The sequence below is a fragment of the Zingiber officinale genome, chromosome 2B (assembly GCF_018446385.1).
Source record: "Zingiber officinale cultivar Zhangliang chromosome 2B, Zo_v1.1, whole genome shotgun sequence".
In the NCBI taxonomy this organism is placed as follows: Eukaryota; Viridiplantae; Streptophyta; class Magnoliopsida; order Zingiberales; family Zingiberaceae; genus Zingiber; species Zingiber officinale.
In genome coordinates this window covers 89,690,191-89,715,552 of record NC_055989.1, presented here as the reverse complement: position 1 = coordinate 89,715,552, position 25,362 = coordinate 89,690,191, and the positions used below count along the sequence as shown (strand labels likewise).

The window sequence follows — 25,362 nt, the reverse complement described above, 5'->3', positions numbered from 1 at the left end:
TGATAAGAGAGATTGAGGAGAGAGAAAGTATGATGAGAGAGAAAGTGTGATGAGAGAGAAAGTGTGTTGAGGAAAAAAGGAGGAAGTGTGATAAGAGAGATTGAGGAGAGAGAAAGTATGATGAGAGAGAAAGTGTGATGAGAGAGAAAGAAAAGAGAGTGTGATGTGAGATATTGAGGAGAGAGAAAGTGTGATGAGAGAGAAAGTGTGATGAGGAACAAAAGAAAGAAGAGAGTGCGATGGAAGAGATTGAGGAGAGAGAAAGTATGATGAGAGAGAAAGTGTAATGAGAAAAAAAGAGGAAAGAGAGTGTGATAGGAGAGATTAAGGAGACAGAAAGTGTGTGATAAAATGATGAGAGAGAAACTATGATGAGAGAGAAAATATAATGAGAGAGAATAAGGAGAGATAAGTGATATGAAAGAAAAAATAAATAAATATATTTTGATATTTGATATTAATGGAGAAAATTTTAGTTTTAAGTCAAGGGTATTTTTGGAATAAGGGAATATTTTGATTGATGAAAATAGGGTAATGACTCATTGAAGGGGAGGTACATGGGAATGAGTCATTACCCAATTTCAAGGATTCATTCCCTTATTTATATTCCTATTCCTATAATCCAAACATTAACAATGGGAATCAATGATTCTCATTCCTATTCCCCACTCTTATTACCCTAAACCAAACGGCCCCCTAAGTATATTAGATTAAAATTTTATCAAGATATTAAGATGTGTCTAGATGGATCAACCTATCTACGCTTGTGATCTGCATGGGTCAACCTGCAGTGGGCTTAAATTGGCCAGTCGAAATTTATATTAACTTATTACATTTCTTTTCGGTCATCTTAAAATAAATGCATCACTTTTTATCAAACTAAAGTGGCTGTGTCTAATTATATTTAAAATATATTTAATTGAGAGTATCTCGTGACAAATATGCTTAGATAGAAATGGATGCTATTTTTTTTTTTTTTTTTTTTTTTTAAGAGAAATATACCTTTCCTAAGTAATTTTTTGATGGGCTCCCCCATGCGTTTTAGATTGGATTGGATTTCTCAACCTGTCAGATCAGCCTGTCCAAATGTCTGGCTGCGTCACAAGCCGATCCACCCGTTACGGGCAGACCCGTCCCGCAGCACTGCAAGACCCTTATAGAATGTCGCGAGATATCAGGATTAAGATAAGAAGAAATGGGAGTCGCCCACCAATTGCTCTCTAGGAATGCACTTCTCAATGTCGCTCCCATAAACGCGATCGCTGCTACCCGGATACCAGTCCGCGCACAATCCTTCAAGTTGTTTAATACTGCCTCAAAGTCGTCGCCTTTCCCTATTGTTCCACAGTTTCGGAGGGTTGGCGTGGTGATGGCGTCGTCGGGACCCGTGCAGAAGTCCGAGGAGGAGTGGCGGGCGATCCTGTCGCCCGAGCAGTTCCGGATACTTCGTTTGAAGGGAACTGAGTAAGTCTCGGAGTCTTGCTGTTGTTTGATTGGTGTTTTGTGCGATCCAGTTGGGTATGCCGATTGCTTCTGTTCGGAAGTTGTGCTTGTGTGTGTGGATTTAGTGAGGCAGTGATCTTCGAGTGCTTTTCTTCTAGATTTTGTGTTTGTAGTGTTTTTTTTTCTTTAGGCGTTCAAGGATTACCCTCATACTTTGGAGAGAATGTTTGCACCTCAAGGTCACATGGAAGGGAGGATGGTCGAGGCTTCTACTGTTTGTTGTCTTGTCTCAGTTTGGGATTGCGACTTGTAAGGAAAGCCTAAGCCAGGATCCATTATTCTTACTTGAGATCGCCGGAGGATGATCCATTGGTGAGCTGTCTTTTGTATTGACAAAGTCTTCCTATGCCATAAGGAGGACTAGCTTCCAAGGGGGCCCACGATCCCTATGGGAAAAAAAAAGAGAGGAGAAGAGGGTTAGAATGAAGGCTAGAGGTTGCCCCGGCTCAGCTATTCCGACTCTCAAGTAAGATCTCTGTCGAGGGAGGTAGAGAAGATGAACGGTAGAAGATTAAGGAGCATGTGCATATGAAGATGTAAGCATATCTGTGCCTGCAGATGCGGGCTCCTTTTAAAACACAGCTGAAACACTACTTTTCTCTTCATTAATTAGATATATCACAGTAGACAAAATGTCCCATCAGTGTATTGCCATTGTATCACTGCCGTATCACATCGCCCATGTGCTGTATTTATAGATGGATCCACATGCTACACCATGTGTCCATAGGATATGGAAGGAATTGGGCCCATAGGGCCTGACCCATTAAGTCAGACCAACGAGATTGAAAGGAGTGAGCCGGGGGGTTCTATAGGCAATAGCGTTAGTTGACGAGGCCGAGTGGATAGGAGACGAGTTGAGTGTCGTTGGTTCGGGGGAGCTGAGCACTAGGAGTTGGATAGACCGATTTGAAGGAGTCAGAGGAGCTGAGCCCTAGGAGTCGGGCAGACCGATCTGAAGGAGTCGGAGGAGCTGAGTCCTATGAGTCAGGTAGACCGATCTGAAGGAGTCAGAGGAGCTGAGTCCTATGAGTCAGGTAGACCTATCTGAAGGAGTCGGGAGAACTGAGCCCTAGGAGTCAGGCAACTCAGGGGTTTGCTTTGATTTCTATCTCTGCTTGACCTTTGACTAGTCAACAAAGCTAAACCTCGCCACGTGTAAGCTTCTATTAACCTCCGTATCAGCCATGATCATAAATATGGAAGCAAATTACAAGAAATGAAAAGCTAAGAGTGAGAGATAGACTTGTATCCTTTAACTACTAGTCATTCATAGTTTGTGGCGGCTTTTAGATCATGGTTGATTTGAGATGTGATTACAGGATTGTTGTAGAGACATGAGCACGGAGTTAAGAGTTACTAAGTGTTGTATGGAAAAAGTGGATTGCATGTGGTGTCTGTTGCCTTACCGCAAGTGCACAGTTAAATTGTCAAGTAATAAAAGATCGATCCCACACAGAGATTAAGCGTTAGCAACTTTGCAAAGCGATTGATTTAAACGATCAAATTGTTTGAAAGTTTGAGAACTTGAGGTTAAGAAACGAGAGAGAAAAGAGAGCAAGAGATCAAGTGAGTCAAGGTTGGCTGGGAAAACAATTCTAGGATTTTGGTTTCATCGTAATGCTAATTGATATACTATGAATTGTTTATTTCCTATCCTTTATATTTATGCTCTTGGATCCTAATTAAATACAGATTCCAACCTGCGACGGTTGCATCAGAGTGTTCACACTGATGAGTTCTAGTGCCACTAAGTAAAAAAAGTAACATAGAAAGTCCAGTTAAATGGATACCCCTGTCACTTGAGGGTCCCCTGGTCATACAGTCTAGATTACACAGATCACTTCCTAACATTGAATTTGTATAAACTCATTAAGCTCTAATTAGACAATTCCTTTTAGAGACTTGATCTCCATTTCAAAGCAATGTTCTAGAAGGTCCGGTTAAAGGGATACCTTCTGTCACTAAGGGCTCTCCGGTCATATGATTTAGAGAATCCCCTCTACATGAAGAACAATCTTTACATCTATTCAACTAAACAATACATATAAGTAATCAATCACTACACACACATTCAATTAAATAAGAACAAGACATAAACATGTCATTGAACTATAAAATTGGCAAATTTATAGAGTTTACATCAACATCACATTACAATTACATCTTACATTCTAGAATTCTGAGATCTCCATAAACAAAGAAATAGGACACAAAGACATAAATGAAAGCAAACTACAACTCAAATCCATAAGAAAGGAGAAGAAAGCTTAGCCGGTTGGAGTGCTGAGTCTTTGAGAACCAATCTTTCCTTCGGAGATGGATGAATGATGGATTCAACGTCGAATTGTCATTAGATCATTGAAATAAGCTCTGGACCTGATCTCTTGGGTCTCCCCAAAGGGAAAACCCTCCTTCCCTTCAAAAGAGGAGAAAATCCCTTTTTATAGGCAGGGGTCGTGCCCCCTGCCTGTCCGCCACACAATTGTGCCTAAAGGCACTACTTGGCCATGTGAGGCACGACTTGAACTGGCACAGCTTGACCGTGTGGGGTTCTGGAAATGAGGCATGACTATACCTCTGGGGCACGCCCGTGTGAAGTTAGGGAGGTTAGGCACAATTGTGTCTTTACACATGGCCTAGGCTTTTGGCTTTGCTGGAGTGAGACATGGTCGTGCTAAGGTTCTTCTAGGGCATGGCTCTAGCTGGATGGCTCCTGGGAGAGACATGGCTGTGTCTCTTGTCAGCTTATACACGGCTGTGCCAAAGCAGACACGGTCTTATTTTGCTAATCTTTTTCCAAAGTTGCTCTAATATGCGTTTTTGCTCTGTTCTTGTTCTAATATCGCGTTCTGTCAAATAGTAGACTCCGAACAAAGAGTAATTATGTTGATACAATGATGAAATAGGGTGCGATAACGTAAATCATGCTCAAGAATTACACGTAGATGTGCATCAGACAGTACATAAGAGTGTATATAATTTACGCATATCATATCCCAGAATTAAACCTTTGCTTATTCTCAAGCAAAAACCTGAAATCTAGACTCATGTGTTGATAAGTGTATCATAATCAATCTTCAGTGAGTCAATCTAACTCTATCAAATAGTTTCATTAATTAGCATGATAATAACGTAATTTGAGTATAACCTAAGTAGAAGTCTTCCATGCTTAGTGCTCTGTGTGATGAGTGGCCTAAATTTCTCAAGTTTCAATCTCTAAGACTAGTTAAGTCATTATCTAACTGTGTTCGTTATGCTCGCAGCGATAGACACTTACCTGCCACACGCTTGGTTCCTTATGTTCTCAGTGATAGACACTTAAATTTTCAATAAAAATACTATTCACTTCATGCTACTATAGATAGAGAAAAGTAAATCACCAAATATACTAGCACTATGAATCAAATAATACAAATCTAGAACAAACATGCTAGAATATTTGCTATGAGAATAAGTCAGCAGTAAAGTGATGACGGGTGTACTACATGCCATAGATGAATCTAAACTAAACTAAAAGCAAACTAAATCAAAATGCAAATAGACTGAAATAAAAATGCAACCAAACTGAAATAAACTCTCCCCTAGACTTGGACATTTCATTGTCCTAATGAAATCAATACGGAGGTGGAGGGTGATACGTGGGAGGGCGTTGTAATGGAGGATAATATGGAAGGGGAAGATTATCCGGGTGTGGAGAGCGTGGCCTAGCAAGGAATCTAGGAACTCGTGGTAAGTTGTCAAGGTGCTCATGATATTGAAAAAGCATGACAACTTGCTGTCAAGTCCATAAAGCTTCTAAATTCTTTCTCTATCTCGCTCATCATAGTAATTATTAACAAATTCTGAAATCTGCCCTTGAAAATTCCTTGCTATCCTAAAATGTTCTTGTACTTCCTCTAATTGTTCATTAGTCAATGCAAATTGTTCCTCCAATATTTGTTCGTAGGTGCTATGCTCCTTATGAAGAGTGTCCAAAGAAGTACGGAAATCTAAAAAATCAAATCTAAATTGATCCATATCACCATAAGCGAATGAATATCTTGTCGGCTTAGAATAACCAACTAACTTTGGGTATCTAGAGGAGGGTTCATGGTGCTCCTCGAGGTTAGGGGCATGTTCGCGCGTTAAGTCCCTAATAACCCAATTGACCGGGTTTTGAACTGAGGTTCAGTTGGGGTTAGGTAGGAGAAGTGGAAATCGATTTCTCCTAATCCCGACAAATCATTTTCGTTATTAAACAAGTATCAAGGTCGATTTTAGAGTTACCATGTATAGCATTTAAACGAAATAACTCACATTCTAAATGTATAGCAATTTGGGTAATTAACCCGCCAAAAATAATCATTCCCGTAGAAACCTTGTCGGATCTCATTAAGGTTCGAAGAAAATATAACCCTGAATCAAAATTGACTTTATTCAACATAACCCGTAAATAATACAACTCAACTTTTCTAACAACTTTGTCACTCTCACCTCGACCAAAAAAATGGTCTTTCTCATGATGCGATGGAGGCAACGGAAGACTGGGTTTTGAAGAGATGAGGCTTTGGAGCGAGATGAGTTTCATTAAGTTATATGAGCTCAGTCCAAAATGAATTGCTATTAAAAGGAAAATCAAACTTGCGAGATCCGCTAGTAGGCAAGCCAAAGCAATTATTAAAGTTGTAAAGAGAAGATTGGTAATTATGATTCATCAAACGTAAGCTAATTTTACCATCATGATTATCATCCAAAGTACAATGAGTCTCTAGCGAACTTAAGAATTAAAGGGTAATGCGGAGATAGGTTGGATGATTCATATACATCAAATCATTCCAATCTAAGTTGCTAATTAGCCAATCAACATTATCCCTAATCCCTAAGGTATCCATAGTGTGAGTGTCAAGACATCTTGTGCACAGTAATTTACAAGTAATGAGAACATCAAATCATCATTTCTAAAAATAATACCAAGAGAATTGTCGTTACCTACGCCCTATGTTTGTCATTTGCCCTTGTCTTTTTTGGATGCTTTGCCTTTTCTTTTTTCGGTCCACGCCCCTTTTTCCCTATTGGGGTTGTCGCCTCCACCACTACATACGTCACTCCTCCAAAGTCTTTTCAAAATGTTTGACATGTTTGCAAGACAAGAGGGGAAGAGATTGCTTTAGGGGAAAGAAAAAAGGAAAAAGAGAGTTTCTTCAATGGGAAAGGAGGGGGAGAAGGAGAAGTGCCTCTTAGAGAAGATAGAGAGAAGAAGAAGAGAGAAGAGGGTGACGTAGTGGATGCAAATTCATATCTACCTCTTAGGAGGAGTAGATCTAGCAAGAGGGAAAGGAAATAGAGACTTTGGAGGAAGTTTGGAAGAAGAAGAAATGGGAGAAGAAGAAAAAGGAGAGGCTGCAGTTTCAACATGACCGTGCTCAAGTGAGGCATGGTCGTGTTTAGGGTTTCGTGTTTAGGGTATTAATATCCAATGTTTGACGCCACACGACCGTGTCAATCTGTGGCGTGCTTCTTCTGACAACATTGACATGATTGTGTCAAAATGACATGGCTGTGCCGTGTGATTTCTTGTGAGCCAAGGCACGACCGTGTTGATAAAACACGGTCTTGTTGTGCCTTCTTCGGCAAACACATTTTTAAACACACGGTCGTATGAAGAAATACGGTCGTGCCGTGGAGTATGTTGGAACAGGCCCTCCAAGTGACACGGTCATGTCAAAGAGACACGACTGTGGTGCTTTTCCTTCTAGCTTCGAGACATGACCGTGGTGTTTTTCCTTCTAGCTTCGAGACACGACCGTGTCAAGAAGACACGGTCGTGCTGCAGACTTCAGCTGCCCCAACTTTGTTTTGGCACGACCGTGCTCGATAAGCATGCACCCTGTTTCTCAATGGCACGGTCGTGCTCCTTGGGCACGGTCGTGCTCCTTGAGCATAACTTTTCTTCATTTGTTCTTCCAAATAGCCTCTACGTTCGTGAATTGTCACGGCCAGCTTGTGGAGACGTATAATCCCCTGAAAATGAAAATAAACACAAATTAGACTCAATGAAAAGAATTAAAAACAAGAAGAAAGAAATAAACATGAACCCTTTGGTTGCCTCTCAAGAAGTGCTCATTTAAGGTCACGAGTTCGACCCCTGATGTGACTCAACTTGGAGCTTTTGTCTTGAAGGGGAGATGCTCCCCTCCATTGTGACAACTTGTTTCGATCCCATCTCTCTTCCGGGCTCTTGTTAGAATAATATATTTGTCATTTTTGGTGCGGAGCCGCTTCTCTTTATTTGCCGGACTTGGTGCTTCGTTCGACGATCTTCCCATAGGGTGATGTTCTTCTTTATTTAGTTGAAGTTTATCCAACTTGTAGCAAAAACTTTTAACAGAGATTTGATTAGAAGCCTTGGATAAATCGAATTCAATTTTCTCCTCGCCAACTATCGAGGAGAGCTTGTGATCCTTCACATCAATCACCGCTCCAGCTGTTGCGAGGAAAGGCCTTTCATGTCTAAGACCACAAAGTCGGTAGGGACAATAAAGTTCCCTACCTCCACCAACACATCTTCAATGATACCCATTGGGTATCTACCAGAGTGATTCGTTTGTTGAAGCGTCGTGGTTAACTTTAGGTCATTTAACCCTAGTTTCTTACAAATATAATATGGATAGGACTGACACTTGCTCCTAAATCACAAAATGCCTTACCGATCACTGTAGTACAAATCTTGCAAGGGATAGAAAAACTCCCTAAATCTTAGAGCTTGAGAAGTAGCATGTCAAGCAACAATGCACTACACTCTTCGGTTAATGTCATAGTCTCATACCTACGTTTCTTGCGTTTGCTTGAAATGATTTCTTTCATGAATTTAGAAAATTTTGACATTTGTTGCAAAGCATCCATCAGATGAATCTCAATGCATAGTTCTTTAACTTTCTCTAAAAATTTGTCAAACTCCTCGCCTTTTTTTTCCTTTAAAATTCTTTGAGGGAAAGGAATTGGTATAACATTTCTTCTTGGTGGAGGCTTTTCAATCTCCACCTCCTCTTGAACAAGAAGATGAAAGAGAAGACTCTCTAGTATGTTCAATTCCTTTATTTTTATCAGTCACTTGGGGTTCTCCCAAGGTCCATTCGCTCCTTAGCTCAATTACATTGTAGTGTTCAATGGGATTTGAATAAGGTTTTTCTAAAAAAGACTCTTGTGTTCTTGAAGAAGAACTCGCTGTTGGGACCTTGACGTCCGCTAGAGGGGGGGGGGGGTGAATAGCGTCTCACCCAAATCGTCGCTTTCTGCAATGGTTAGTGTGCACAGCGGAAATACAAGATAAACACTAACAATAGAAAGCAAACCTAAAACGTTGATTTAACGTGGTTCGGAGATAAAGCTCCTACTCCACGGTTGTCCGTAAGGTGGACGATCCCGATCCGTCAGTGGATGATTCCCCGGAGAACTTCCGGCTAGCTCGCGTAGCTCCTTGTGGGTGGAGAAACCTCGCCACAACCTCGTACAAGCACGCTAGATCACTTGGGCACTTGGAGACTCTAATTAGGGTTAACCACCACTAATTTCATCAACTTCAACCAAGCTTCCAATGCTTGGTTATATAGACCAAGGGTTAGAAAACCCCGCCTACCAGTCGACTGCCCTTCGTGGAAATTCGACCGTTGCAGCCCAATGACTCGATACCAACCCTCTGTTACCGATCGATGAAACCACCGATCACAAGATCGCTACAGAACGCCACAAGATCTGCTCGAACGCCACAAGATTTCTACAAAGAACCCTAATTTTGGGATTTTACCCCAAGTACATTCATCACTCGTTCTCGCCCGACCAACCTAGACCTAGCCTTCTAGCCTCTTCCATCAGCCTTGCGTCCCTCGGATGCCTCCCCATCCTTCACGTCTTGCCTTTCGGAGCTTCCATCGGCCTTGTCATTGTTGTCGGGTCTTCCTTTGCCAAGAGGTCGTGCCTCCGGGACTTCATCCATTGCCAAGTCACACTTGGACTTACGTTGCCAAGACTACATGCTTGGACTTACACCGCCAAGACTCATCCTTGGACTTTTCTCCTTTGCCAAGATCACACTTGGACTTACGTTGCCAAGACTACATACTTGGACTTACACCGCCAAGACTCACCTTTGGACTTTCCTTGCTGTACCTGTATCCTGCACACTCACAATGCATATCAAATACAACAATAAACCTAACTTAAACCTTTGCCCAAACATCAAAACCTAGGGTACCCAGATTGCTCCAACAATCTCCTCCTTTTTGATGTTTGGCAACCCATTTAAGTTAGGGAAACAATATAGCAATACATATGCAAATAAATATATGTAATCTACACATGCATAAATCATAGAACCTAATCCTAAGCTCCTCCTTCACCTAAGCTCCCCCTTGAGCTAGGATTTCTTGCAAAGGTAAACTTCTCCCCCTTTGCTAATAAATGAGCAATCGCTCCCCCTTCACCTAAGCTCCCCCTTGAGCTAGGATTTCTTGCAAAGGTATGTAAGTTTCTCACTTAAACCTAAACTTCTCCCCCTTTGCCATACATCAAAAAGAGCTCCAACAATATCCCAATTATTGGACTCTTTGACCTCTAATGACCATAAACATCATGTATTAATCCCCCGTAAGATTACATACATGTTCACCACTCTTTTGGTCATTTTCTAATGCTTGAAAAACATTTTCAGACCGTATTAGTCGACTGCAAGAAGTACCAGTCGACTGCCCCCATGAAAACGAGCTTACAGAGACATTCTGTGCTCGTGAACAGTGTTACTGAAAAAATCAGCCTTTTCTGGCCAACTTCAGAAATGCGCCAGAAATTCCACAGACCTCCAAAAATTTCCAAATTTTGTGGAGAGGTCTATTATATCAATATCTACTTGGAAAAAATATATATAAAAATATATCTATCACAGATCCCAAGATTAACACAAAATTCAAAACTAGCTAAATGGTTCAATTAAACCTTGACCTAAAGTTCTAGTTTTGGCTTCCTCTTGATGTATCTGCCCATACTAAACCATAATGCATCACTAGCATTAGTTTATATGGCATCTATACATCAAAAACTAATTTTCATGCAATATGAACCCAATTCATATTTCTATGCATGAAACTCAACTCAATTGTGTCAACCCACTATGTTAGAGACTTAAGTTCGTCTCCTAACCACTTGGAACATTTGATAACCCATCTACCATGGGTCCCAAAGGCTCTTCCTAACCTTAGGAATCTTAACCTTAGTCACCTCCCTTGGTGACTCATCCACTATGGTTAGGCCACTTCGGTGCACCTCGGGTGATACTTGGCCTACAAAACTCACCTTCTTAACCTTAGACACATTGTCTTTGATTAATTTCTTCTTGTCCTTAACCTTGGACATCCCATCCTTGCCATAATTATATGCCACCCTAGCATATTCCTTCTTATTGGCCTTGGATGACTCTCCCTTGTCTTTGGTCACACCTCCTATACCAATGTCATGTGCTACCTTAACACTTGACCTCCTTTTGGTTTTGGAAAATATTTTTATGTTTTCAAAGAGTAACTCCCCCTAAAAACATGGTCAAACTTCTATCATTGCACCAACAATGACTTGGGGTTCTTAAATAATTAGGAAAACCAAAACTCGAAGTTTTGAGGTTCAAAATTCAATAATGAAACTAAACCTCAACCGAAACTTCACTTTAGTTTTTCTTAACCAATCCATACTTGTTTTCATCATGAAAACTCATGTAGACATTATTTAGGGTATACTTTATCAGGAAAAAATAGTTTTCTATGAAAATACTTTCTATTTTCAAAGATTGACACAAATTTGAAAACTCTTGAAAACTTCAATGTTTTCTCCTAATTTGTGTCTAACTTTTCAATGATGATTACTATCAAAAGATAGCCTTCACAAAGGTTTTTCAAAAGTATTTTGAAATCATTTTCAAAACCAATATCCAACCACGTTCTTTGGGCTCAATGCACATGACTTGTACATTAGCTTTCCCAATGATTGGAAGACACATAACTATGTGTTTTGATGAACCTAAAACTCAACAAGATGCACCAGATCAACATCTTGAGTTTTGTTCACCATCTTAACATCTCACTTGTATCTAACGTGTATTAAAACACATACAAGTCACCTTATAGTTCTTTGTGAGATGTATATTTGGTCTTGCCCTAAACTAAGGGATCATGCATCTCTATCTAGGCATTGTAAAAATTATGATCATCCATCTAGGATGTCACTTGATATGATCCCTCTTGTTGGGACACTTCCATACATAATAAATGCCTTTGTCCTTAATTACAAGGAAATTGACATACTACATGATGATTAATGACATACATCAAAATAAATAATTTTCAAAAGCAAAGCATGTTATAGCTACATGATGTATGTATGACATGACATGGTATTTTTATATTTTTCATAATAAAATGTGAATGCTAAATATGATGTCATGGCATATGATGGGCAAACAATCATGGCAAGTTAGCATAAATAAAATTTACCTAGATTACCTATCTAAGTATTCTTAACCCTAGCTAACTCAAAATTTAACCCTAGATTGCCTAATTTCATCAAGAAAATGTCAAACCCCAACTTGACATTTCTTTAATTTCTTTCTAAATTTGTGTCATTTTAAATTAATCAAATTCCTCAAAGTATGACAAATTTTACTCTTTCAAAGAGTAAACATCTTACATTAGGACCTAGATTTTACTTTAATTACCCTAAGAAGATACCAAACCCCCAATTTGGTATTTCTTATGTTTTTTCCACATTGTGCCAATTTAATTCAAACATAATTCCTTAAGATTTGGCACATGTTACTCTTTCCAAGAGTGACAATTTGGATTAAGGTTTACATTTCCCTTAATTCCATAAGAAAATGTCGAATTCCAAATTTGGCATTACTTTTGCTTCTCTCTAGTGTGTCAATTTAAATTATATTTAACTCCTCAAATTTTGACACATTTTGCTCTTCAAGGTTTTAATCACATTTGATTAAAGCATGAGTTTCCTCTTAATTCCTTAAGAAAGTATCAAAATTCTAACTTGATTTTTCTTATACTTTTCTTAAGTGTGCCAAGTTAGATTAAATTCAACTCTTCAAATTTTGGCACATATATTACTCTTTCAAAGAGTAACCCTACAATCCTTTTCATTTTCAAAGGTTAACAATAATCTTGAAAATGCTCTCAAGTGTCAACTTTAACAAGTTTGGGTTAACTACCCTTCCAATTGGAGTTGACACTCTCTAAACCTATCTAGGGTGTAGAGAATATGCTCCTAGGAACCCACAACCTATTGGTGCTCCTTGGATGCTCTAGGTACTTACTAGGGATGACTTCCCTAGATACCTTCCTAAGGACCTTTCTAGGCTTCTTAGAAGCCTTGGTCACCTCTACTAGGTCACTTCTAGGAATAACTTCCCTTGTAACCTTCTTTGAAACTTTATTAGGCCTTTTTGGAGCCTTAGTCACCTTTACTAGATCAACTTTAGGGATGACCTCCCTTGCGACCTTCTTTGTGACTTTGTTAGACTTCTTAGAACTCTTAGTCACATTTGTCTTGTCAAAAGTACTCTTAGGGATTCCTTCTCTAGTATCTTTGACTTGACCTCTACACCTAGGGTTGGCCCCATAGCTATATGGAACCCTATAAAAGGAAGTCACATCCTTCTTGGCTTTAGGTTTGTATCCCAAACCCCTATCGCAATTGGATGACTCTTGTCTAGCTTTTCCTAGGTTATGCTCATTTTGACCCCTAAGCATGTTTTCCATTCTTGCTAAGGTCCTTTCTAAATTATCAAGTCTTGAGGTCCTCAAGACTTGATTTTCACTCCATAAATCCCTAGATTTTAGTTTTTCATTTAATCTTTGAGCATTTCTATTTTTAGGCTTATATCTAAAATCCTTGGTGTTATTGCCTAAGTTGTTATTTACCTTCCTAACCTTAGGTGTGGTAAATCTAGCATGAGGAGGAATATATTTATCCTTAAGGTTATCATGCCTCCTATTCTCATAATAAATAGCATTAAGATGATAAGAGTTATTTCTAGCATGATTTTTATCATGTGCCAACGGAATGGATTCATTAAATGATACCTTGATTTTTACCTTGGAAGTTCCCTTCTTCTCCCACTTCTTCAAGTGCACCAATTTCTTGAGCTCTCCTCTCCTTGGGCACTTTGTGTGGTAGTGACCCCACTCACCACATGTAAAGCACCTAATGTGCTTCTTCTCCTTCTTCTTCTTCCTACAACTCACATTAGTTTTTAAATTAACTTTTGTGAGTTTAGGGTTTACCTTCTTGAGCGAAGGACACCTACTCTTGTAGTGCCCCATCTTACCACACTCAAAACATTTGATGTGGTCCTTTATGCTCTTCTTGGTAGTTGAGGTAGAGGGTTGAGCTTCCAAGATCTCCTCTTCCTCGGATTTCTCTTCTTCCTCTTCACTTGAAGATGTGGACACTTCCACTTCTTCATCTCTTGAGGATGTGGAAGATCTCTCCTCTTCCACCTCTTCCTTCTCCTCCTCGAATGTTGACCTCTTGTCAACATCAGATTGGTCCTTCTCTTCTTGGACCAATGAGTCATTCTCCTTGGGCTCTTCCACTCCTTGGATTTTTATAGGGTCTTCATGATAGGCAATGATCTTTTTCCAAAGATCACTTGCATTTGTGGTTTCACCTACACTCAACAAAATATTAGAAGGTAGTAAATTATGCAAAATTCTCGTTACCTCCTTGTCCGCCTCCGATTACTCTCGTTGCTCTTCGGTCCAATGCCGAGGTCGGAAGCGTTTACCCTTCTTGTCCGTAGGAGCTTCAAATGGGTCACTCAAGACAACCCATTGGTTCCAATCCATTTGGAACCATGTCTCCAACCGCTTCCTCCAATAATTGAAGTCTTCTTTGTCGTACGGAGGTGGAATTCGGATATCCCATCCGAGCGGTCATTCGGACTCCATCTTCTTCTTCCTCTAGCTTCTTGCTCTCTTGGCGGTTAGTCCGTAGAAGAGCGACCTCGCTCTGATACCACTTGTTGGGACCTTGAAGTCTGCTAGAGGGGGGGTGAATAGCGTCTCACCGCCGCTTGTGCTTGCTTCGTTTGTATGCGCGGAAAATACAAGATAAACACTAACAATAGAAAGCAAACCTAAAACGTTGATTTAACGTGGTTCGGAGATAAAGCTCCTACTCCACGGTTGTCCGTAAGGTGGACGATCCCGATCCGTCAGTGGATGATTCCCCGGAGAACTTCCGGCTAGCTCGCGTAGCTCCTTGTGGGTGGAGAAACCTCGCCACAACCTCGTACAAGCACGCTAGATCACTTGGACACTTGGAGACTCTAATTAGGGTTAACCACCACTAATTTCATCAACTTCAACCAAGCTTCCAATGCTTGGTTATATAGGCCAAGGGTTAGAAAACCCCGCCTACCAGTCGACTGCCAAAACATGCAGTCGACTGCCCTTCGTGGAAATTCGACCGTTGCAGCCCAACGACTCGATACCAACCCTCTGTTCGCTACCAGTCGACTGCTACAGTAACGCTACAGTAACGCTACAGTACTTCTACAGTAAACCCTAATTTTGGGATTTTACCCCGAGTACATTCACTCAGCACTCGTTCTCGCCCGACCAACCTAGACCTAGCCTTCTAGCCTCTTCCATCAGCCTTGCGTCCCTCGGATGCCTCCCCATCCTTCACGTCTTGCCTTTCGGAGCTTCCATCGGCCTTGTCATTGTTGTCGGGTCTTCCTTTGCCAAGAGGTCGTGCCTCCGGGACTTCATCCATTGCCAAGTCACACTTGGACTTACGTTGCCAAGACTACATGCTTGGACTTACACCGCCAAGACTCATCCTTGGACTTTTCTCCTTTGCCAAGATCACACTTGGACTTACGTTGCCAAGACTACATACTTGGACTTACACCGCCAAGACTCACCCTTGAACTTTCCTTGTTGTACCTGTATCCTGCACACTCACAATGCATATCAAATACAACAATAAACCTAACTTAAACCTTTGCCCAAACATCAAAACCTAGGGTACCCAGATTGCTCCAACACTCGCCACTTGCGCCACTTGAATATCAAGCACCTTCACATGTTTTTCAACATTGTTCAACCTTGTATTAAGTTGCTTGAGATCAGTCTTCATTTCCACTTGGGTAGCTAGTATTTCTTCAAGGATTTTCTCGAACCTTGAGGTTGGTGATTCTATTGATGCCCAGATGCTTGCCCTTGGTCTTGGTTGTTGCAATAAGAGAAGTTTGGATGACTCCTTCATTCGGGATTATAAGTGTTGGAATACGGATTACTGGGTCTTGTGTTGAAGTTGCCAATTACGTCAACTTGTTCAATCTGAGCCAATTGTGCAGTAATGACTCCAAGTTGGCAAGCTTCTGTAGTGTGCTCCGTATCTCCACATTCACATATTGTCGCAATTGCGTTAACCGGGTTCACATTTATTGAATCAAATTTCTTCGTAAGAGCATCCATGGCTAAAATTAAATTTAGAGCATCCACATCGTACTTTCTAAGAATGTTGATTGAGTTTTCACTTTGCTTTGAGGCCCATTGATGGTGGTTGAGTGCTACACTTTCAATTATTTCCAATGCTTCACCGGCTGTAGAGTCTAAGGATACCTTGGTTTGATAGTTGATCCCATTGTAGAAGGTGTGTATCACTAACCACTTTTTTAATCCATGCTGGGGACATAATCTGAGCATCCCCTTGAGTCTATCCCAAGCTTCATATAAAGATTCCACATTCTATCTAAAGCTTGCTATGAGATTTCTCAAGTGAGTTGTTTTTTTGGAGGAAAGAATTTCTCTAAGAACACTTGTTCTCATTGCTCTTAAGAGGTAATGCTATTTGTAGGTAAAGAATTGAGGCAAGCCTTTGCTCTATCCCTCAACGAGAATCCAAATAATAACAATCTAACTGCGTCGGGAGGAATCCATTCATCTTTATCGTACTATAAGTTTCATAAAAAGTTTCCAAGTGTTGGTTTGAATTTTCTATGGGCCCTCCCCAAATTGGTTCTACTGTATCATAGATATAACCGCTGACTTGATTTCAAAATTGTTGGCCTCTACAGATGATCTGGTGATGCTAGACTTAAGACCTCTTGCATAGGGTGCAACAGTCTTTCAATGATTTGTTTTCCATGACTCTTTGGTCTTGCTTTTTTTCTAATTGCTTTTGTAGGATTCTTCTTTTTCTAAATGTCCTATTGAAATCTCCCTAGTTGGCCTTTGCATACAAGAGCAAAGGTGAAATCAGGTTTTGTTTGGAAAAACTAAATGCAGAATTTAAAACAGGAAATTAAAATGCAGAAATAAAAGAAAGAAATTGTAAGATATGTATAAAAAGAAAAAGCATAGAGATTATAATTAAAAAGAAAGTGTCTAGAATAATTCAATTGCTAATCAACTAATGTTAATCTGAAATAGTCCCGACAATGGCACAAAAAATTTATTATCTTACTGTAAGTGCACGGTTAAGTTGTCAAGTAATAAAATATCGATCTCATAGGCATTGTAGATTAAGCACTAGTGACTTTGCAAAGCGAATTATCTAGATCGAATTGTTTGAAAGTTTGAGAACTTGAGGTTCAGAAAATAGAGAGAAAAGAGGAGAGTAAGAGATCAAGTGAGTTGAAAAGGTTGGTTGGAAAAACAATTCTAAGATTTTGGTTTGATCGTAATGCTAATTGATGTACTATAAATTATTCATTTTCTATCCTCTATGTTTATGCTCTTGTTGTGATCCTAATTAAATACCGATTCAACCCTGCCACGGTTACATCGGAGTGTTCACGCCAATGAGTTTCAATGTCACTAAATAGAAGAGGTAACATAGAAAGTCTGGTTAAAGGGATACCCCTGTCACATAAGAGCCCCCGGCCATACAATCTAGATTACATAGATCATTTCCTAATATTGAATTGGTGCAAACCCATTAAGCTCTAATAGATAATCCCTTGTAGAGACTTGATCTCCATTTCAAAGCAATGCTCTAAAAGGTCCGGTTAAAGGGATACCCTCTGTCACTAAGGGCTCCTCGGTCATACGATCTAGAGAATCCCCTCTACGTGGAAAACAATCTTTACATATATTCAACTAAATGATACATATTAACAATCAATCATCACATACACATTCAATCAAATAAGAACAAGCCATAAACATGTCATTGAACTAAGAAATTGGCAAATCCATAGAGTTTACATCAACATCATATTACAATTACTCTCTACATTCTAGAATTCAGATATAATGGATTTGGCCTTGGATCGTCGATAGATTGCCGAAATAAGCTCTGGATTTGATCTCTTGGGTCTCCCTAAAAGGAAAACCCTCCTCGCCTTCAAAAGGGGAGAAGATCTCTTTTTATAGGCAGGGGGCATGGTTGTACCTATCTGCCACACAGTCTTGCCTAAAGGCATGTCCTAGCCGTGTGAGGCACGGCCTGGCCGTGTGAGGTTCTGGAAATGAGGCATGACCTTGCCTTTGGGGCACGACTTGCCCGTGTGAAGTTCGGGAGGTTAGGCGCGACCGTGTCTTTACACATGACCTAGGCTTTTGGCTTTGTTGGAGTGAGACACGGCCGTGCTGTGGGTTGTATTGGGGCATGACTCTAGCTGGCTCTTGGGAGACATGGCCGTGTCTCTTAAGACACAACCCTATCAACTCATACATGGTCGTGCCAAGGTAGGCACGACCTTGCTTTGCTGTTCTTCTTCCAAGGTTGCTCCAATATGCGTTTTTGCTCCGTTCTCATTTCAATATCGTGTTCTGTCAATGAAAACATGCAAAAAAAAGATCTCCGAACAAAAAGTAATTATAACATAAATTATGCTCAATAAATACAAGTAAATGTGCGTCAAATAATGTATAAAAATTTATATAATCTACGCACATTACGTCCTTTTCAAACATTTCTGATATGACACTCATACTTTGTTTACTCCAATGGAAGGGTGGGTGAAGGAGAAGTGAGGGAAAAGAGAGGAAAGGGGAAAAAAATTCTTTCAAACTTATCTACCTTGATATATAGAAAGGAAGGGGGACTGGGAAAGAGTAATGAATGGAAAGAGAAGTAAATGACAAAATTATTCATGAGGTCAACGGAAGAAGCACATCTACAAAACTTTATAGGTATTCAATTGAATTTTGAATAAAAGTACAAGGGCGATTGGCTGCTTTTACAAGCCTAAAAGCTTTTCTCCTTCCCTCCTCTACATTGCAATTGGTGGTTTAAATTGCATGCAGTTTTCTTTCAAATCTTTCCTCCATCAGATTGTTAGTGCGAGTAAACAGATGAAGGGAGAGGCTCTACCATGATTTAAAATGATGTTTCATGCTGGTAGACATTTGGAAGTATAGCATGTTGCTTTGAGATATGGAACTAAAGAGCGGAGTTTTATTCTATTCGCTAATATGATAATTTTAACAATAAGGAGAAGCTTTGTTGACTTTTGTGTGACAACTTTCTAATAGTGTTATCTTTTTCCCTGTGTCACTTCTCTACAAAGAATTTGCTTCTCCAGACACTGATATAGGTCTTCTTCCAATATCCTTTTGCAATCACATAATCCTAATTCCTACATAATCAACAGTAAGCTTCAGTGGTCCCAATGGTTAGTATGAATTACTTATAATTGGTTTAATTGTTGATCCCAAGTTTATATCAATGTATTACCATTTGCATGTTGATCTGGTTAGCTTTTATCTTCTTTAATCTAGCTTAAGAGCACATTCATGAAAATTTTATCCTAGTTTTCATTCAAATTTACCTTAACCTAGCTATCGGTAGAGACAATTAAGCAGTTTGGCCTCAACCAATGGAATCTATTCCATCATGTTATCTTAATTTTTTTCTCCTTTTACTAGAACTGATAATTTTGTGACAAATGGGTTGAAAGGTGGCCAGCGTCTCACTGAATCTTTCTTGCTTAAGTCACCAAGTTTGCACACTTTATGTTTGATAAAACCTGTCTGCAAGTGTTGAAGAGTAGTTAGGTTGCATAGTTGCACTCAGAACCAACTAGTGATGAATTTAAATCAGGAGTGTGTAATGACTATTTTCGAGAATGGGAGATAGTGAAACGATCCTAAGTTTTTTTTTCCCACGCATCATATAACATTCCAATAAATAAGAAAACTGTTTGTAATTAATAAACCAGTCATACATCTTGGGGATCTAAATTGGAAATTACTTTATTCTCTCTAAATCATAAATGTTGTTTATTTATTCTTTATGCGGAATCGGAAGGTCCTTGGGAGTGTACTGTCTAGCCCAATCTGGGCAAGGGTCCAAGCCTCCAATGTCGTCCGTTTCTACACCTGCCACAAACCAAACCTAGTGAGTTTAACTCAGCACCTCCAAACCATAGCAGCAAAATTCCTTAACTAGTCGCATGCATTATTAAATCTACCTTTACTTGGAACTTGTTGTCAAGTATACAAGTAAGCAGGCATATAAGCATTTTTCCATAAAACATTAAACTATGAGTATCACACAACATTATTTTGAGTATCCTTCAATCATTACATTATGGAGTATTTTCGTTTAGCATTTATCGTATATCATTCTTAGGTGGAGATACATTAGTCATCCTTTATCCTTTGTTCGATTGATCAATCTGTTTAACCATGGTACCAGGTGGCGGGGCGTCAGCAACTCTCGTCACTGGGTCGTGGCCAAATATGGAAATCTGATATTGGAGTTCCTCTGGGGCCTTGTCCCGTAAACGGGGTCCCTCTGGGGCTTTGGCCCTCGTAGAATTTCTTTTAATCTTTCTCGTTATTATTTATATATCTATATATCCTTTCCATTAAGGTAATCAGACATCATAACTCTAGCACATTCTATTAGACTACGTAAAGTCTAATAAACATACATATCATTAAACTTTGCAACACTCAATAAACATGCACATCATTAATCTACAAAAAGTCTAATAAACATGCTTATCATTAATCTACAAAAGTCTAATAAACATGTATAACATTAATCTACAAAAGTCTAATAAACATGTATAACATTAATCTACTTAAAGCCCAATAAACATGCATATCATTATTCTACAAAGAAGTATAATAAACATACGTATCATTAATTTACGTAAAGTTCAATAAACATGCATATCATTAAACTACATGAAGCTAAACAATCATTTACAGTATCCATTTATTTTATTGTGCTGCGATTACTCATGGTAATGCCACGACACCTAACTTCCTCGGACAAAAAGGTGACCAACTATTCGTCAAACTTGCTGTTCACTCTTCCCAACACCCATCCGAAAATCTGCTACATACTACCCTCGAACACCACTCGAAATAGGCTGCCCATGATCTCAAACAACCCTCCAAAAAAAAATCTGCTACATACCACTCTTAAGCACCCCTCAAAAACTGCTCCACACGACCTCAAACAACTTCCAGAAATCTGCTATGTACCTCCCTCAAGCACCCCTCGAAATCTGCTGCACACGACCTCAAACAACCTTCCAGAAATCTGCTATGTACCCACCTCTAGCACCCCTCGAAAGCTGCTACACGGTCTCGAACCAGCCCTCCATAAATCTGCTACTCCTAGCCTTCAAATCCACCTCGAAAACTTGCTGTAAATAATCCAAATATCTCCCAAAATCTACTACTTGAAGCCCTCCATCCCCCTTGAAAACCTGTTGTGTATACATGTTCAAAGACAGAAAGAAAAGTCGAAAACCTGGCGTTTTTACAGATTTAAAGGTATAGGAGGAAAATCCACTACATGTCCAGATTCAAGGTGTAGAAAAAAAAGGGTTTAAGAGGTGCCTTGCTCGGAGGTTTGTTGTTGGCGCAGGTGACGACGAGGAGCAGCGATGGGGCATCTCTTTGGCCTCGTTCTTCTTTCCAAGCTCGAAGCCAAGAGCTCTCCCTCCTCCTTTCTTTTCTCCCGCCGAGACTTTTCCCTCCCCCTTTCTTTTCTTTCGCCAAGAGCCCTCCTTCCTCTTTTCTTCTTTCTTTTTCCTCTTCACCGCCCCTCTTATAAGAACTAAACCCTAGGGTTAGGTCTAGTCCTCACCAATTGGGCCGAGCCCATGTGTCCATTAGTTGGTCATTAGCAAATTAGCCCCCCCCCCCCCTTGGTTTTTTTTAAAAGTCGGGCCTTATAGATAATATTCTCAGAAACAATGTAGATTCTGTTGGATCGAGACGCACTTGAGAAGGAGGGGGTGTTGAATTACATATTTTTAAAAAACTTACTTTTCAGTTTTGAAATCAAAGTGTGCAGTGGAAAATCAAGTAAGAAAGCGACATAGACAAGCAAGCAAAAGAGCATGCGTTTGGTTTTTTACTTGAGCTCGGGCTCGATCGAGCTTGTGAGTTTGAGCTCGAGCTCGAGCTCGAGTTAAGCTCAAGTCAAGCTCGAACCGAGCTCAAGCTTAACTTAGAAAAATAAATTAAAAACTTGTTCAAGTAGGGATTTGAACCGTAGACCTCAAATACACCAAATGACATGCTAGCCACAAAATCCTCCTGAACTTATCTTTCATTTTAAAAGTAATAATAATTTTAATTATTAAAATATTAAATTAACCTCGCTTGACAAGGCTCGACGAGCCCTCGAGTCAGTGTTAAATGAGCTCAAGCTCGGCTCGAATGTTAAACGAGCCGGCTCAATCTCAATCAAATTCGAGCTCGAGTCGAGCTTTGATCGAGCCGCTCGCGAGAGGCTCACGAGTGGCTCGGCTCATTTTCACCCCTACTATCGACAGGTAATCCACTAAAAACCTCTTCCGGAATCGCCAGAAGAGGGAATCAAGTACAAAAATAGTTGGAGAAGTGTAACACGTTACACTTCCCTTTTGCAGAAATTAAGTAATTAACTTTGTTACCAAACACTATTAGTAGTCAGTTGGCTCAAGCTCGGTGTTTGGAAGGCTTCTAGGCGGCAGTTGGGCGTAGTAGAGTTGCAGCAGGGCAGCAGCAACAAGTCGGAGTAGTCGAAAAGCCGATTGGACGCGTAGAAGCTCGTATGGAAGTTCTATATTGAATACTCCTCGAGATACCCATTTAAAGGGTGTGGAAAGCGCCTTCCATAGCCTTGAAGGCACCTTCCATAGGCCAAATCCTATCCCGCGTTTGTTGCCCCTTATCTGCAATGAAGTCTAAAGTTTATCCCTTGGAAGGCGTCTTCCATAGCACCGAAGGCGCTTTCCGTTGATCAGTACGAAGGCGCCTTCCAATGCTTGAAGGCGTCTCGGGTGCTATTCACCCGAGGCATTTTTGTTCCTTTTGCCCTGCAGGTTAGGTTAGCCCAACACAATAATAATCTAACCTGCAAAACAAAATTAGTATAACAATAATATGATTAATTTATAACTTAGACCCTGTCTTCCAGATCAGGATCTAGTCAGAGTCTCAATTTAGGTTTCTGAAATGGACCTAAATTAGACCGACGCCTACTGTTCCCTCAATCAGGACACGTCCTCACTTTGTCAGTCTCCTCCAATGGCTTACCTTCACTTATCGTGTGTCAAATTACCTCCTTGACGTCAATCTAACCCACCAGGCATTTCTGTCGGAATCGCACATCCGGACTTCGCCACTCGGGAATCGCACATTCCGATCTTCTGCCAGAATCACACATTCGGACTTCGCCACTCGGGAATCGCACATCTTGATTGGACTTCCTACCTAGTGTCTGATCCTCTTGACTCGTCAAGTTAGTCAACCCTGCACACTTGATAACAAGGTTAGATTACAACAACACTTAACTTAATTCACTTGTTATTTATCAAAACCTGAGTTAGACCGTTAGTATAAATTATACCAATAGAATCTAGGTGCTAGCTTCAGGCTGTTCTCTCTTAACATTTTCTAATACAATGAATGTAACTTAGGATTTGAAACTTGACGTGTTCGCGAGATAATGAGAAAGCCCAAAGTTTACTGTATTGAATGTTCAAGCTTAAGTAAGCTATGATCTGATTATAATGGTCATTAGCTAGCCAATGCAATCATTTATGTAGGACCTGCCTTTGCCCAACATGTGACCCAATTTTTCTAGTCAATTAGCCTATGCAGTGTAGTCCATTGCGTTTCATTCCCATAATTGTTGAAAAAGGTTTGAATAATTTCCAGCTTAAATCTTAATGGCAACATATTTGTTCTTTGGCAGTTATAGTCTTCATAGGGCGATTGTCACTACTTATGGACCGGAACCTGGGTGATCTATCCATGACTAGGATGAAGCTTGGGTGAAACTAAGTAGAGGTCCGAACCGACTGATGTTGAAGAATCAGCGGATGAGTTGTGGTTAGGGGTGAAATGTCATAAGGCAGGCTTGGTTTGTAACCATCTCCCTGACAAGAATCTAAACTGAGAGAATTAATGAATTTTTAAATTTTTTATGTACCAATGTCTTGCATTTGTAGTCCATTTAAGACATGTTTCTAAATTCTTTTACTTATTCCGAGAAAAAGTAAATGGTGTCATTGGTGTAGTGATTCAGGAATTCTTGTTTAACATGAATGATTGAGTGAACAATCTTTAAAATGTTAAGAGATAAAGTGGAAGGATGCACTTCTATATCATTTATCTTTCCAAAATTGTTTCAATATTACTACTTCAGTCATAGCTGCAATAAATACGCCAATGCTTTTCAGGTACCCCGGCACGGGTGAATACGATAAGTTTTATGCTGATGGGATATATAATTGTGCTGGTTGCGGAACACCCCTCTACAAATCCACCACCAAGTTTAACTCTGGTTGCGGTTGGCCAGCTTTTTTCGAGGGTCTTCCTGGAGCCATAAACAGAACGGTCACCCCTTCATCTAGCAACTCAATATCATGCTGCATTTGCATTGCTTGAAACTGACTAAGACTGATTGGTAGTTGCAGCCGGATCCCGATGGAAGGAGAATTGAAATCACTTGTGCAGCGTGCGGTGGGCACTTGGGTCATGTTTTCAAAGGAGAGGGTTTTAGGACACCGACAGATGAGCGCCACTGTGTCAATAGCATCTCACTCAAGTTTGTTCCTGCCTCTGAGAACAACTAACTCCTTTTGTCATTCATCTTCTCGGCATTCATCAAACCATTAAATGTGACTTTGGAATATGGAATTCATTTGGCTTTGGCATGTATGAGTGGATTTATGTGCTGTGTTTATTTAGAAGAGGACCAAAAGAAGGGAAATACAATTCCGCAAGTCAAAAATAATAATTTTCTGTTAGAAGCAGCGGAAAGAAAGTTCCAAGTACAGGTTAATCTTTTGTGAAAATTATTTATCTTCATGGATAGTGTGGTATCAATTGTTCTGAGTATGATATTGCAAAAACTGTCCAGAGTTTTGGCATTGGGAACCAAGGGCTGAAATGCTGTCCCTGAATGCATGTGTTTTTGGTGTTTAAACTATTGTAAACAGTTCTTGGGGAATCTACCTCATTTGTTAGGTCCATCTAGCTTGAGTTTCTGTCCCTTCATCTTTAACGACCGATGAGACTCGATCAACCCTTGTCCTACTCAACCTAACCTATCGACGCTCGACTACGATAGCCTAATCCTACTCAACACAACCTAATCTAAAAATAGAAACAAAAGAAAAAAAAATGAATAAATCAAACAAGCTACTGTCATTTAAAGCAAATTATTGCACCTCAAAATTCCTTATGTCATTTCTCCCAATCGCGTCAGTTCGATGTTAATCAAACCGATCTCAAAAACACTAATATAGATCCCATGCAAAAGTCAAATCAAACTAATTAAATCAAATCAAATCAAATCAAATTCTTATGTCCGACTCTAGTGTCCAATGAATGTACAAGGGTGTCCGAAAAT

The 25,362-nt window shown here is 40.0% G+C and overlaps 1 protein-coding gene and 1 pseudogene across 1 annotated transcript; both read left to right on the top strand.

Moving 5' to 3' along the window:
• The first annotated feature begins 1,167 nt into the window (after positions 1 to 1,167).
• Positions 1,168 to 24,848, top strand: LOC122046288 (peptide methionine sulfoxide reductase B5). Its single transcript, XM_042606896.1, has 3 exons — positions 1,168 to 1,464; positions 24,188 to 24,344; positions 24,425 to 24,848. The coding sequence occupies exons 1-3, from the start codon at positions 1,196 to 1,198 to the stop codon at positions 24,581 to 24,583; spliced, it is 585 nt and encodes a 194-aa protein (XP_042462830.1). The 5' UTR covers positions 1,168 to 1,195; the 3' UTR covers positions 24,584 to 24,848.
• On the top strand, positions 16,222 to 16,316 carry LOC122049857 (annotated as a pseudogene).
• Positions 24,849 to 25,362: the final 514 nt, after the last annotated feature.

Excerpts from the sequence above, each read along its gene's own strand:
- LOC122046288 (XM_042606896.1), top strand. The coding sequence starts at position 1,196 with ATGGGAGTCGCCCACCAATTGCTCTCTAGGAATGCACTTCTCAATGTC. Across the intron at positions 1,465-24,187 it reads CTTCGTTTGAAGGGAACTGA|GTACCCCGGCACGGGTGAAT; the intron begins GTAAGTCTCGGA and ends AATGCTTTTCAG. Across the intron at positions 24,345-24,424 it reads CTGGAGCCATAAACAGAACG|CCGGATCCCGATGGAAGGAG; the intron begins GTCACCCCTTCA and ends TGGTAGTTGCAG.